The sequence below is a fragment of the Elephas maximus genome, chromosome 15 (genome assembly GCF_024166365.1).
Source record: "Elephas maximus indicus isolate mEleMax1 chromosome 15, mEleMax1 primary haplotype, whole genome shotgun sequence".
Classification (NCBI taxonomy): domain Eukaryota; kingdom Metazoa; phylum Chordata; class Mammalia; order Proboscidea; family Elephantidae; genus Elephas; species Elephas maximus.
Genome location: NC_064833.1, coordinates 68,443,634 through 68,457,877, shown reverse-complemented (window position 1 = coordinate 68,457,877; position 14,244 = coordinate 68,443,634). Strand labels below are relative to the sequence as shown.

General features: G+C 40.3%; 1 protein-coding gene across 12 annotated transcripts in view; it reads right to left on the bottom strand.

Moving 5' to 3' along the window:
- The window catches only part of STAU2 (staufen double-stranded RNA binding protein 2), a 364,940-nt gene that overhangs the window by 179,837 nt on the left and 170,859 nt on the right, over positions 1-14,244 (bottom strand). For all 12 annotated transcript variants that reach the window (XM_049853679.1, XM_049853684.1, XM_049853677.1 and 9 more), the window contains one exon: positions 570-630. In XM_049853679.1, coding sequence (XP_049709636.1) covers positions 570-630 — 61 coding nt within the window. The remainder of the gene's footprint in view (positions 1-569; positions 631-14,244) is intronic.

The following is a 14,244-nucleotide window of genomic DNA, read 5'->3' as shown; positions in this document are numbered from 1 at the left end:
AGAACCCCATCGTAAGTTGAGGACTACCTCTACTATAATTGAAATGACAATGTAATTTTACTCTTAGATTTCTGGTATTTCACCTTGTGGCTTTAATAAAATGCTAAAAATCCTAATAACTATGAAAAAATATATATGGCAATGTTAAATCATAACAGATTATGATTTTAATTATGTAAAAATTTGTGTTGTACCTAAAAAACAGTTAGAACTATGAAAATGGTTGATTTGAGAAGGTAACAGGCTCACAGATAATTACTTATTTTTTCATTCTTTTGTACTGCAATGTTGTTGCAATAAAAACAACTTAAAATAGAATGGCATTACTATGTAGCCTAAATGTCACCCCATCTGCAATGGTTTGATCGCGTTGCGGATATGAACACAAGTGTCTTAGTTTTCCAGTTATTCTGTAAATTCAGGAATGCAGACATCGTGACTTCTTTTTAGTCGCTACAACACTTATCATGGCATCTTGGTCCCAAATAGATTAATAAATTCCCAGTGATGGTCTAGTCACTGAACCACTGATTAACACCAAGTGTAGATAGCACAGAGGGGAAACTTACTGTTATTTGTTGGTTCTGGAAACCCAGCCTTTGGACCACTCCATCCTTTGTTTTCCCCTGTCTGAAAGATTAAATCAACTGTTTAAATCTAGAGACACAAGCTTATTCAAAACGAGAAAAAGTTGACTGATTAATTAAGCAAGGGCACAGGGCTCTCACACAGTCATTCTGCTTATTCTATTCATCTCTGACCCCAAGGACAATGGACAGAAGAGTAACTAACACAGTGTCATCTATCCCTTCTCTATGATTTGAAACTATTTCTTATTGTCTCCTTTTTATCTGCTCACTTAAATTCATAATTCAATGTATTAAGAAAGCTTCATATTCAATACATGTATTAAGTAGAACATAGACTCTATCTAGGTGGTTAAGATAATTCTTAATCAAACAGTAGGCAGTAAGTATCATCATAACTTCTAAAGTGACAAAAAGAGCTTCTTTATCACTCCTGAGGTTAGGTTAACAATCAAAACACTATTATGTCCATACTGGAGAGGTGGAGCCAACATGGCACCCTAGACAGATACCCCATGCAGTCCCTCTGTACCAACGATCTGAAAAACTAAGTAAAACAGATACAAACCTGGAACCCTAAGTATCCAATGATGGGATAAAGAACTAGATCAGACACTGAATGGAAGAAGAAACTGACAGAGAACAGAAAAGAGGAAAGATAAAGAGTGGAGGTCCCCTGCCTACTAATGTGACACAGCACTGCCATCTTGAAGCTCAGCCAGCAATTAGCCCAGACAGGGAGTATGGAAAGGCAAATTTACCAAGCTCCCAACAGGAGACAGAGCAACTAGTAACCAGAGAAACACACTTTCCCACCCCTTATCCTTCTGGTGAGCAGAAGCAAGAACCACCTCCCACCCTAGCAAACCACACTGCCAGGGACAATACGAGCCCACTACTTCTGGCCCACCCTGCCTTTTTTTGTTGTTGTTGTTCTCTTTCTTTCTCCCTTCCACCTACCATCATATACCACCCCTACTCCTGCTGCCCTTTGCCACACCGCTGCTGCTAGAGAGTCATCGGCCCACCACAGCCCTGGGTCTTCCTGCCCCTACCTGCTGGCTCCTGCTACACTACTATTTTTCTTTTTTGCTTTTATTCTTCTTTCTCCCTCCTACCTACCCTGTACATTACCTCTCTCCCTTGCCACCAGGCCTTGGGTCTGCCCTGCCCCCACCTGCTCCTGCTGCACCACCATTTTTTTTTCTTTATTTTCATCCACTCTCTCATTTAGCCCCATAAGCCACATTCCCTCTCTTCCCACGGGCCCCCGGGTATGCCCCGATACCACTCACTGCCCCCTGTTGTACCATTTTTTTTTCTCATTTTTCTTTTCTTACTTTTCTTTCTCTCTCCCATCTAGCCTTGTGTGCCACCTCCCCCACTTCCCACTAGCCCCTACCACTCTGCCACGGCTAGAGCATCCTCAGTGCTCAGACCAGTACCACCAGCACACCAGCCCCCACCATGTCGCCATTTTTTTCTTTCTTTTCTTTCTACCTCCCACCTAGCCATGTATGCCATCTCCCCCCTCTTTCTCCCGGCTCCTAGGTCTGTCCCACCCCCACCTGCTGGCCACCTTTTTTTTTTGCTTTGCTTTCTCCCTCCCACCTAGCCTTGTACACCACCTCCCCGACTTCCCACCAGCCCCCACCACTCCACCATGGGTACAGCATCCTCAGTGCTCAGACCAGCCACTGCACTGGGCCCACACTAACCCTCCTCCCCCTCCATTTGAACAGCTGCTGAATGGTGAGAAGCGAGTCTGTAACACATCCTGACCCCAACACCCCCGCCCATCTGGCGAGGGGCTGTGAATGCTCTCACACCACTGGACCAACATCAGGAGGTAGACAGCACCCACCTTGTCTGCCCTCAGCCACCTCACGTAACCGGTACACAGTGAAGTGGGCTCACCCTGCCTGCTGCTGCCCTGCTCACTGAGACAAGGTGGTAAGAGCATCATAGCCACAAACAAGCAAGCAGCAAAGCACACCCGGCCCACCCACCCTGACATATCAAAACAAAACAAAAAAAAGCAGGATGAAACAATCGATAAATAAAGAGAATAATACCTTAATGTCTCAGAGATGGCAGATGATACCAAAACATAAAAAAGCAGGACAAGAAGGCTCCAGCAAGTGACCAAAATAAAGAATTGGATGACCTTCTAGTAGAAGAAAACGCAGCGGAAATACCTGATACAGAACTCAAAAGACTAATATTTAGGGCTCTCTAAGACATCAGAAAAAAAGATCAAGGAACACACAGACAAAAGCAGGTAAAAAACAGACGAAATCATGGGAAACACAGACAAAATCTAGGAAAACACAGAGAAAGCAATAGATGAATTCAGGAAAATAATACGAGAACGAGACATCAAAATAAATAATTATATATCATATAAAAACAGCAACCAGAAATCTAAAAGATAAACGACAAAATTTCAGAAACAGACAACTCAATAGAAGGTTTTAGGAGCAAATTTGAAACACTGGAACACAGAATCAGAGAGACTAAAGACAAATTCATGGATGCTACTCTGAAGAAATATCAGAAAAAAGAATGAAGAAAACCCAAGAATTATGTGGAACACAGTCAAGACAAAAATTTGCACGTGATGAGTTTCAGAACACAGGGAGAACAGGGAAAACACAGGGAAGACTGCTGAAGATTTGCTGGTAGAAAACTTCCCAAATATCATGAAAGACAAAAAGACAACCATTCAAAAAGCTCAACGGACCCCACATATGACAGACCCCAAAAGAAAGGCACAAAAACATATCATAATCACATTTGCCAAAACCAAAGACAAAAAATTCTCAGAGCAGCTCAAGAAAAACAAAAAGTCACTGACAAAGGGGAAACAATAAGACTAAACTCTGATTACTCAGCAGAAATTATGCAGGAAAGAAGGCAATGGGCTGATATATATATCAAACCTTGAAAGAAAAAAACTGCCAACCAAGAATAATAAATCCTGCACACTTCTCTCTCAAATACAATGGTAAAATTAGGACTTTTCCAGATAAACAGAAATTAAGGGAATTCATAAAAACCAAACCAAACTTACAAGAAATATTAAAGGGAGTCCTTCAGTTTTTCAGTTAGAGAACCAACAACATCAGACAACTGGAGTCTAGGACAAAGGACAACATCAGCAAGATACCAATCTACGTAAAGAACTCTCAATAAAAAAGCAAAGCAGACTTAAACAGGGAAACAGAGACGTCGTTCTGTAAATGATGACAACGTCAAAACAAAACGAGGAGTAAATGGTGTAGGTATACAGCTTTCAAAAGAGAGGAAGTCAAAGTGACATCAAGTAATAAAAGACTGGTTCAAACTTAGGCAGATAAGGGTAAATTTTATGGCAACTACAAAGGAAGTTAACAAACCTACTCATCTGAATAAAAAAGAAAAACATAAACACTTGGTTAACATTAAACCTATAATAACAAAAGAAAAGAGAAGAAAACCCACAAACAAAACGAACTCTGCACAGGAAAGTAAGCAGAACAAAGAAAATGTCAGCACCACACACACACAAAAAAAGGCACAACAATACAACAGCAACAAACTTATACCTATCAATAATCACACTGAATGTAAATGGCTTAAATGGACCCAGTAAAGAGACACAGAGTGGCAGAAAGAGTAAAAAAAAAAAAACAACAGAACCTATCGATATGCTCTCTACAAGAAATACCTTAGACACAAAGACATAAATCTATTAAAAATCAAAGGATAGAGAGGTTTACCCTTCAGCCAAAGATGAGACAGGCCCATAAAACAAATAATAATATACGTAGCGCAACCATATACCATATACGAGACGAAATGGGCACACCAGCCCAGGGGCAAGGATGAGAAGGTAGGAGGCGACAGGAAAGCTGGATGAATGGAAATGGGGAACTCAAGGTTGAGAAGAGCGTTGACACTTCACAGGGTTGACAACCAATGTCAGAATACAATATGTGTACTAATTGTTTAATGAGAAAATAATTTGCTCTGAAAACCTTTATCTAAAGCACAAAAAAAAAAAAAGGAAAAAAAATCAAAGAATGGAAAGAAATACATCAAGCAAATGGTGGCCCAAAAAAGTGCAGGAGTGGCAATATTAATTTCAGATAACATAGACTTTAAGGTAAAATAAACCATAAAAGTCAAGGAAGAACATTATGTAATGATTAAAAGGACCATCTACTGAGAAGACATAACCTTAAGAAATATCTACACATCCAACGACTGGGCTCCAAAATACATAAAACAAACTCTAACAGCACCAAAAAGAGAAATAGACAGTTCACAATATTAGTAGGAGACTTCAACACATACTAGAAAAATACTAATATAAAGATCATCACCGAGCTAATGACACATACAAAATATTGAAAACAAAGTTCTAATCTTAAGTAAAACATGTAACATACTGACTTTTGCCAGACGATTTGATCTGTGTTTGGTATAAATACATTCTGAAACACATAATTTTTTAACAATTTTATTGTGGTAAAATATAGAAAACATAAAATTTGCCATTTTAACCATTTTTAAGTGTATGATTCAGTGACATTATAACATATGCAGTGCTGAACAATCATCACCACTATCTACTTCAGAAAGCTTTCTATCACCCCAAACAGAAACTCAGAACCCCTTAAGCAATAATCGCCCCTTCTTGCCTTCCCCTGTCTTCTGGTAAACCCTAATCTACTTTCTGTATCCATGAGCTTGCCTAGTCTAGATATTTTTTATTAAGTGGAATCATACAATATTTATCCTTTTCTGTGTAGCTTATACCACTTGCATAATTTTTTGAAGGTTCATCCATGTTGTAGCATGTATTAGAGCTTCATTCTTTTTACGGCTAAGTAATATCCCATTGTATGTATATACGACATTTTTTAAAAAAATCCATTCAACTGTAGATAAACACTTGGTTTGTTGAAACACAGGTATTTTGAAGTAGTATTCTAATTAAAAAAAAAGATTTTAACTGGTTATGTTGTCTTTTCATAGAGCTAGTATTATTGATATGAAGTACTCCAGGAATTAAAAAAAAAAACTTATTTCCTATTATAATTAGCATTTTACATTTATGTTAACAGATGCCAAAAGTCAAACACATAAATTAAATTCAGATATAAACACAAAACACAATTCTAGCAAATAATTTACCAGGGTTCATTTTTCAAAAACATTGTTCTTGTTGAATTTTCTCTCTTTCCTTTTCATTATACATTACCACAATGAACAAGGAAAGATATAACAGCAGATAAAAGATGCAAAGAAGAAAATAAAGAGTCCTGAGAAATAAGCTGACAGTATGTTACAAACAACCACCAGCTCCATATTTTAAATCACTGCCAGAGGAAAAGCAGATAACAGGCTTCCCATTAAAAAAAAAAAAAACTATGCAAGTCATAAGACACTGGAACTGGGTCGTTAAACCACTGAAAGAAACAGAAAATCCAGATTCTATACCCCAACAAAGTAACTTCATACAAATAAAGGCAAAACAAAGACTTTCTCAACCAACAATTGCTGAGAGAATTTAAGAGGGGGCTCTTTGCCTAGGGGACACTGAGGTTCTGTTAAGGGTGATGGTGTAATTCTAGAATGAAAAATGGGATGGTTGAACACCATCAAGAACATAATGTCACTGAACTGTACCCGTGAAGATTGTTGAAATTTCAAACACTCTGTTACATACATATTTACTACAAATAAAAAAGGTTACCCATAAATTGGTTTAACAAGGTCATAGGATACACATTCACATATAAAAATCAGTTATATTTCTATACTAGGAAAGAAGAATTAGAAATTGAGATGAAAAACCAATGCCAAAACCAATGGCATCAAAAAACATGACATACATAGGGATATATTTATTAAAAATGTGCAAGATATTTGTCTTAAAAAGTACAAAATACTGCTGCAACAAATTTCTAAAAGCCTAAATAAATGGTGCTATGTCTTGTTAATGAATCAGAAGATGCAATATTGTTAAGATTTCAATTCACACCAAATTGGTCTATACATACAACACAACCTCAATCAACATCCCAACCAAAATTTTTTTGGGGGGGGGTGTAGAAATGGATTCTAAAATTTATATGAAGTGCAAAGGCTCTAGACCAGCAAAAACAATTTTTTAAGGCAGAACAAATTTGGAGTTCCCTCACTACACAATTTTAAACTTCACTATAAAGTTGTGGGGGGGGCGTGGCCAAGATGGCGGAATAGCCAAACTCTTCTGGCGAACCCTGTTATAACAAAGACCGAAAAAAAAAACAAGTGAAATGATTATATTTATGACAAGCTAGGAGCCCTGAACATCAAAGGCAAAGTTAGAAAATGGACTGAGCGGCAGGAGGAGGGAGAGGTGGTTCAGAAGCAGAGAGGAATTACCGGACCTGAATCACCAGGATCCCTCAGGCACCATTCTCGGGAGCGGCTGTGGCGGGCTGCTGGTAGCGTTCACCCGCAGTTCCCTCAAGGAGAAACAACCAGCCACACAGCCTACTCACGCCTCCAGAAACAAAGAAGAACACCAATTTCGGCAAAAGCTAAGTAGTTGCGTATGTTTTACCACGGCCCCTACACCCAAGCTGGCTTCAGTGGCTGTTGATTTCCCTGGGCCTGAGAAAGACACTGCTGACCGCCCTAAGCCATTGTCCCGGCCTTGGAGAAGGAATAAATTCACAATTGGGGGAAACGATAATTTGTCAGCTCCACTAACCTGGGGAGCTCAGGACAGAAGCAGCTCCTATCCAGGCATAAACGGTCCGTGGACTCTGAATACCTTTTGCCCCTGCATGGGTCTGTGTGGACCTATTTCAGGAGAACAGGCCCTTGTTGGCAGACTGCAGCTATTTCAGCTGTATGGTAGAGAGGTGCGCATTTGATGTTTGACACCGCTTCGACAGAAAAACAATTCAAAGAGTTAACAAGACTGAAAGCTGGTTCTTTGAAAAAATTAACATAATTGATAAACTATTGGCCAAACTGACAAAAGAAAAACAGGAGAAGAAGCAAATAACCCAAATAAGAAATGAGATGGGGATATTAAAACAGATCCAACTGAAATTAAAAGAATCATATCAGGTTCTCGATCATTAGCCATTAAAACCAAAAAACCCAGTGCTGTCAAGTCGATTCCAACTCATAGCGACCCTATAGGACAGACTAGCACTGCCCCATAGAGTTTCCAAGGAGCACCTGGCGGATTCAAACTGCCGATCCTCCAGGCAGCAGCCATAGCACTTAACCACTACACCACCAGGGTTTCCAAAACTGTCAGCCCACTGCGTTTTGGTGGTATCGTGGTGAGCATAGCTGCCTTCCAAGCAGTTGACAGGGGTTCGTTTCCCAGCCAATGCAGTGGGCTGACATTAGCCATTAGAGAAATGCAAATCAAAACTACAATGAGATTCCATCTCACTCCAACAAGGCTGGCATTAATCCAAAAAACACAAAATAACAAATGTTGGAGAGGCTGTGGAGAGATTGGAACATTTATACACTGCTGGTGGGAACGTCAAATGGTACAACCACTTTGGAAATCGATTTGGCGCTTCCTTAAAAAGCTAGAAATAGAACTACCATACAACCTAGCAATCCCACTCCCTGGAATATATCCTAGAGAAATAAGAGCCTTTACACAAACATATATACTCACACCCATGTTTACTGCAACACTGTTTACAATACCAACCAAGGTGCCCATCAACGGATGAATGGATAAATAAATTATGGTATATTCACACAATAAAACATTTTATAACATGGAGAAACCCGGAAGGCATTATGCTGAGTGAAATTAGTCAGTTGCAAAAGGACAAATGTTGTATAAGACCACTATTATAAGACCTTGAGAAATAGTTTAAACTGAGAAGTACACATTCTTTTGGGAAGAATAAGCCTGGGAGAGCGTTATTTACTGATTAGATAGTAGATAAGAACTACTTTAGCTGAAGGGAAGGACAACACTCAACATAGGGAAGGTTAGCTCAACTGGACTAGACCAAAAGTAAAGAAGTTTCCTGAATAAACTGAATGCTTCGAAGGTCAGTGGAGCAAGGGTGGGAGTTTGGGGGCTATGGCTTCAGGGGACATCTAAGTCAATTAAAAAAATATAAAAAATAAATAAAAATAAAAAAACAAAAAAAAAAGTCAATAGGCAAAATAAATTCTATTAAGAAAACATTCTGCATCCCACATTGAAGCGTGGCGTCTGGGTTCTTAAATGCTAACAAGCGGCCATCTAAAATGCATTAATTGGTCTCAACCTCTCTGGATCAAAGGAGAATGAAGAACACCAAGGTCACACGATAACTATGAACCCAAGAGACAGAAAGGGCCACATGAACCACTACTACATCATCCTGAGACCAGAAGAACTAGATGGTGCCTGGCCACAACAGATGACTGCCCTGACAGGAAGCACAACAGAGAACCCCTGAGGGAGCAGGAGAACATTGGGATGCAGATCCCAAATTCTCATAAAAAGACCAGACTTAATGGTCTGACTGAGACTGGAAGGACCCTGGTGGTCATGGTCCACAAACCGTCTGTTGGCCCAGGACAGGAACCATTCCGAAGCCAACTCTTCAGACATGGATTGGACTGGACAATGGGTTGGAGAGGGATGCTGGTGAGGCATGAACTACTTGGATCAGGTGGACACTTGAGACTATGTTGGCATCTCCTGCCTGGAGGGGAGATGGGAGGGTAGAGGGGCTTAGAAGTTGGCAAAATTGACACGAAAAGACAGAGTGGAAGGAGGGAGTGGGCTGTCTCATGGGGGGGAGAGTAATTGGGAATATGCAGCAAGGTGTATATAAGTTTTTATGTGAGAGACTGAGTTGATTCGTAAACTTTCACTTAAAGCACAATAAAATTAAAAAAAAAAGATAAAGTTGTAATAGTTTAAGGACAAACACAGATTAATGGAACAGAATATGGAATCACACATATATGGTCAACTAATTTGCTACAAAGGTGCTAAGGAAATTCAATGGAAAATTTATCTCAATGGAAGAAGAACATACTGCTGTTTGAATAAACAGTAAATGGTGCTAGAACATTTGGACAGGCATTGAAAAAAAGAATCCCCACTTCAACCTCATATCCGTATAAAAAATTAACTCCAAGCAAAGGTTACTTAGATAGGATCAACAAAGTATGAATCATAAAAGAAAATTTTGGTAAAATAGACTTCAACACATTAAAAACTTTGCTCTTCAAAAGACATTGTTAAGAAAATGAAAAGAGAACCCACACAATGGAAGAAAGTATTTCTAAAATACAGGTAGTCCCCAACTATGACGGGGTGCCATTCTGCAGTCTTTAGTCAGTTCTGATGTAACTTGAATACCATATTTTTTTTAATTTTTCATTATCTTTTATTACCAGTATCTTTATAAATCCAATTGTTATTTGTCTTTAGGGGTTGGAAACATATATAAACTTACAGATATATTTTAATACACTGTTATTCTTAGGTGGCATTGAGTCGGTTTTAGCTCACAGTGACCACTATGTACAACAGAACAAAACACTGCCCAGTCCTGCACCATCCTCACAATCATTGCTATGTTTGAGCCCATTGTTGCAGGCACTGTGTCAATCCATCCCTTGAAGGTCTTCCTCTTTTCCGCTAACCCTCTACTTTACCAAGTATGATGTCCTTCTTTCCAGTGACTCATCCTTCCTCATAACATGCCCAAAGTACTTGAAATGAAGTCTCGTCATCCTCACTTCTAAAGAGCATTCTGGCTGTCCTTTCAAGACAGATTTGTTCATTCTTCGGGCAGTCCAATGTATATTCAATAATCCTTGCCAACGCCATAACTGAAAGGCATCAATTCTTCTTCAATCTTCTTTATTCATTGTCCAGCTTTCACATGCATATGAGGCAATAGAAAATACCATGGCTTGGTAATACATTGAAGAGGTCTTTTGCAGCAGATTTGCCCAATGCAATACGTCATTTGATTTTCTGACTGCTGCTTCCATGGGTGTTGACTGTGGATACAAGTAAAATGAAATCCTTGACAGCTTCTGTCTTTTCTCCATTTATCATGATGTGGTTTACTGGTCCAGTTGTAAGGAGTTCTGTATTCTTTATGTTGAGGTACAATCCATACTAAAGACTGTAGTCTTTGATCTTTGTCAGTAAGTGCTTCAAGTCCTCTTCACTTTCAGCAAGTTGTGCTATCTGCACATCATAAGTTGTTACTGAGTCTTCCTCCAATCCTAATGCCCCACTTTTCTTCATATAGTCCAGCTTATCAAATCATTCATTCACAATACAGACTGAATAAGTATCATGAAAAGATACAACTCTGACATACACCTTTCTTGACTTTAAACCACAGAATATGCCCTTGTTCTGTTTGAACGACTGCCTCTTGGTCCATGTACAGGTTCCTTCTGAGCACAATTAAGTGTTCTGGAATTCGCATTCTTTGCAAAGTTTTCTGTGATTTGTTATGATCCATGTAGTCAAATGCCTTCGCGTAGGCAATAAAACACAGGTAAACATCTTTCTGGTATTTTCTGCTTTCAGCCAAAATCCATCTGACATCAACAATGACATCCCACGTTTCCTGTTCTTTTCTGAATCCTGCTTGAACTACTACTGCAACAGCTTTTGAATGATCTTCAGCTAATTTTACTTGTTTGTGATAACACTGTTCAATAATTTTTGCATTCTGTTGGATCATCTTTCTTTGGAATGGACACAAATACAGATCTCTTCCAGTAGGCTGGCAGGAAGCTGTCTTCCAAATTTTGTGACATAGATAAGTGAGCACTTCGAGTATTCCATTCATCTGTTGAAATAACTGTAAGAAAGCAGGGCCAGGAGTAAAGCATGTCCTTTAGGCCCGAGGTTCCTGTGCTGAGTATCTCCTAGTCCACCGAAAGATTAATGGCGAGGACCATCCCCCAGAACCCACAGAGTGAGAAAGCCTTCCCCTATGGCTGGCACCCTGAATTTGGACTTCTAGCCTCCTAGACTGTAAGAGAATAAATTCTCTTTGATAAAGCCATCCACTTGTGATATTTCTGTTATAGCAGCATTAGATGACTACAACACTCCTTTCTTCACGGCATGAGGTTCCAGGTCTCACTTCTTTCTTTTGTATGTCAAGTGACTGGCTCAAGATGCAACCTACTCTTGTAGATTGAGTCCTGCTTCATTAACATAAATGCCTCTAATCCTGCCTCTTTAACATCATAGAGATAGGACTTACAACACACAGGAAAATCACATCAGATCACAAAATGGTAAACAATCACACAATCCTGAGAATCACCACCTAGCCAAGTTGACATGCTCATTCTGAGGCATGCCACATCAGCAAGTGAAGGTCCTGAAAGCTTTACTCCACCCACTTCATTAAGGTCGACACTGCTTTGAGGAGACAGCTTTTCCCCAGTCATATTTTGAGTGCCTTTAACCTGAGGGCTCATCTTCTGGCACTATACCAGACAATGCTCCACTGGTATTCATAAGGCCTTCACCGGCCAATTTTTTCAGAAATAGACCACCAGGTCCTTCTTCCTAGTCTGTTTTAGTCTGGAAGCTCCACTGAAACCTGCCCACCATGGGTGGCCCTGCTGGTATTTGAAACACCAGTGACATGGCTTCCAGCATCACAGCAAGACGCAAGTTACCCCAGTATGACAAGCTGAAAGACACATGGGGTTTCAGTACATGGTGTTGTTGTCATTTGGTGCCGTCTAGTCGGTTCCGACTCATAGTAACCCTATGCACAACAGAATGAAACACTGCCTGGTCCTGCGCCATCCCTACAATGTTATGCTCGAGCTCATCGTTGCAGCCATTGTGTCCATCCACCTCGTTGAGGGTCTTCCTCTTTTCTGCTGACCCTGTACTTCGCCAAGCATGATGTCCTTCTCCAGGGACTGATCCCTCCTGACAACATGTCCAATGTATGTAGGACACAGTCTTGCCACACTTGCTTCTAAGGAGCATTCTGGTTGCACTTCTTCCAAGACAGATTTGTTCATTCTTTTGGTCGTCCATGGTATATTCAATATTCTTCGCCAACACCACAATTCAAAGGCATCAATTCTTCTTCGGTCTTCCTTATTCATTGTCCAGCTTTCACATGCATATGATGCCACTGAAAATACCATGGCTTGGGTCAGGCGCACCTTAGTCTTCAAGGAGACACCTTTGCTTTTTAACATTTTAAACACTTTGCAGCAGATTTACCCAATGCAATGCATCATTTGATTTTTTTTTTAATAATTTTTATTGTGCTCTAAGTGAAAGTTTACAAATCAAGTCAGTCTCTCACACAAAAACCCATATATACCTTGCTACACACTCCCAATTACTCTTCCCCTAATGAGACAGCCTGCTCTCTCCCTCCACTCTCTCTTTTTGTGTCCATTTCACCTGCGTCTAACCCCCTCCACCCTCTAATCTCCCCTCCAGGCAGGAGATGCCAACATAGTCTCAAGTGTCCACCTGATCCAAGTAGTTCATGCCTCACCAGCATCCCTCTCCAACCCATTGTCCAGTCCAATCCACGTCTGAAGAGTTGGCTTCAGGAATGGTTCCTGTCCTGGGCCAACAGAAGGTCTGGGGGCCATGACCACCAGGGTCCTTCCAGTCTCAGTCAGACCATTAAGTCTGGACTTTTTATGAGAATTTGCGGTCTGTGGCCCACTGTTCTCTTGCTCCCTCAGGGGTTCTCTGTTGTGTTCCCTGTCAGGGCAGTCATCGGTTGTGGCCTGGCACCATCTAGTTCTTCTGATCTCAGGATGATGTAGTAGTGGTTCACGTGGCCCTTTCTGTCTCTTGGGCTCATAGTTATCGTGTGACCTTGGTGTTCTTCATTCTCCTTTGATCCAGGTGGGTGAGACCAACTGATGCATCTTAGATGGCTGCTTGCTACCTTTTAAGACCCCAGACGCCACTCTTCAAAGTGGGATGCAGAATGTTTTCTTAATAGATTTTATTATGCCAATTGACTTAGATGTCCCCTGAAACCTAGGTCCCCAGACCCCTGCCCCTGCTACGCTGGCCTTCGAAGCATTGTTTATTCAGGAAACTTCTTTGCTTTTGGTTTAGTCCAATTGTGCTGACCTCCCCTGTATTGTGTGCTGTCTTTCGCTTCACCTAAAGTAGTTCTTATCTACCATCTAATTAGTAAGTGTCCCTCTCCCACCCTCCCTCCCTCCCCCGTCTTGTAACCACGAAAGAATGTTTTCTTCCCAGTTTAAACTATTTCTCAAGTTGTTATAATAGTGGTCTTATACAATATTTGCCCTTTTGCAACTGACTAATTTCATTTCATTTGATTTCTTGACTGCTGCTTGTGGATCCAAGTAAAATGAAATCCAGGACAACTTCAATCTTTTCTCCCTTTATCACGATGTTGCTTATTGGTCAAGTTGTGAGCAGTTTTATTTTCTTTACGTTGAGGTGCAATCCATACTGAAGGCTGTAGTCTCTGATCTTCGTTAGTAAGTGCTTCGAGTCCTTTTCACTTTGAGCAAGCAGTTAGTACACACATACATAAAAAAGAATACAGAAATCATAAAGAGGTACTCCAATGATGATGAAGCAGAGTTGGACAACATTGGCGTTTTGTCAGTTGCAGTAATA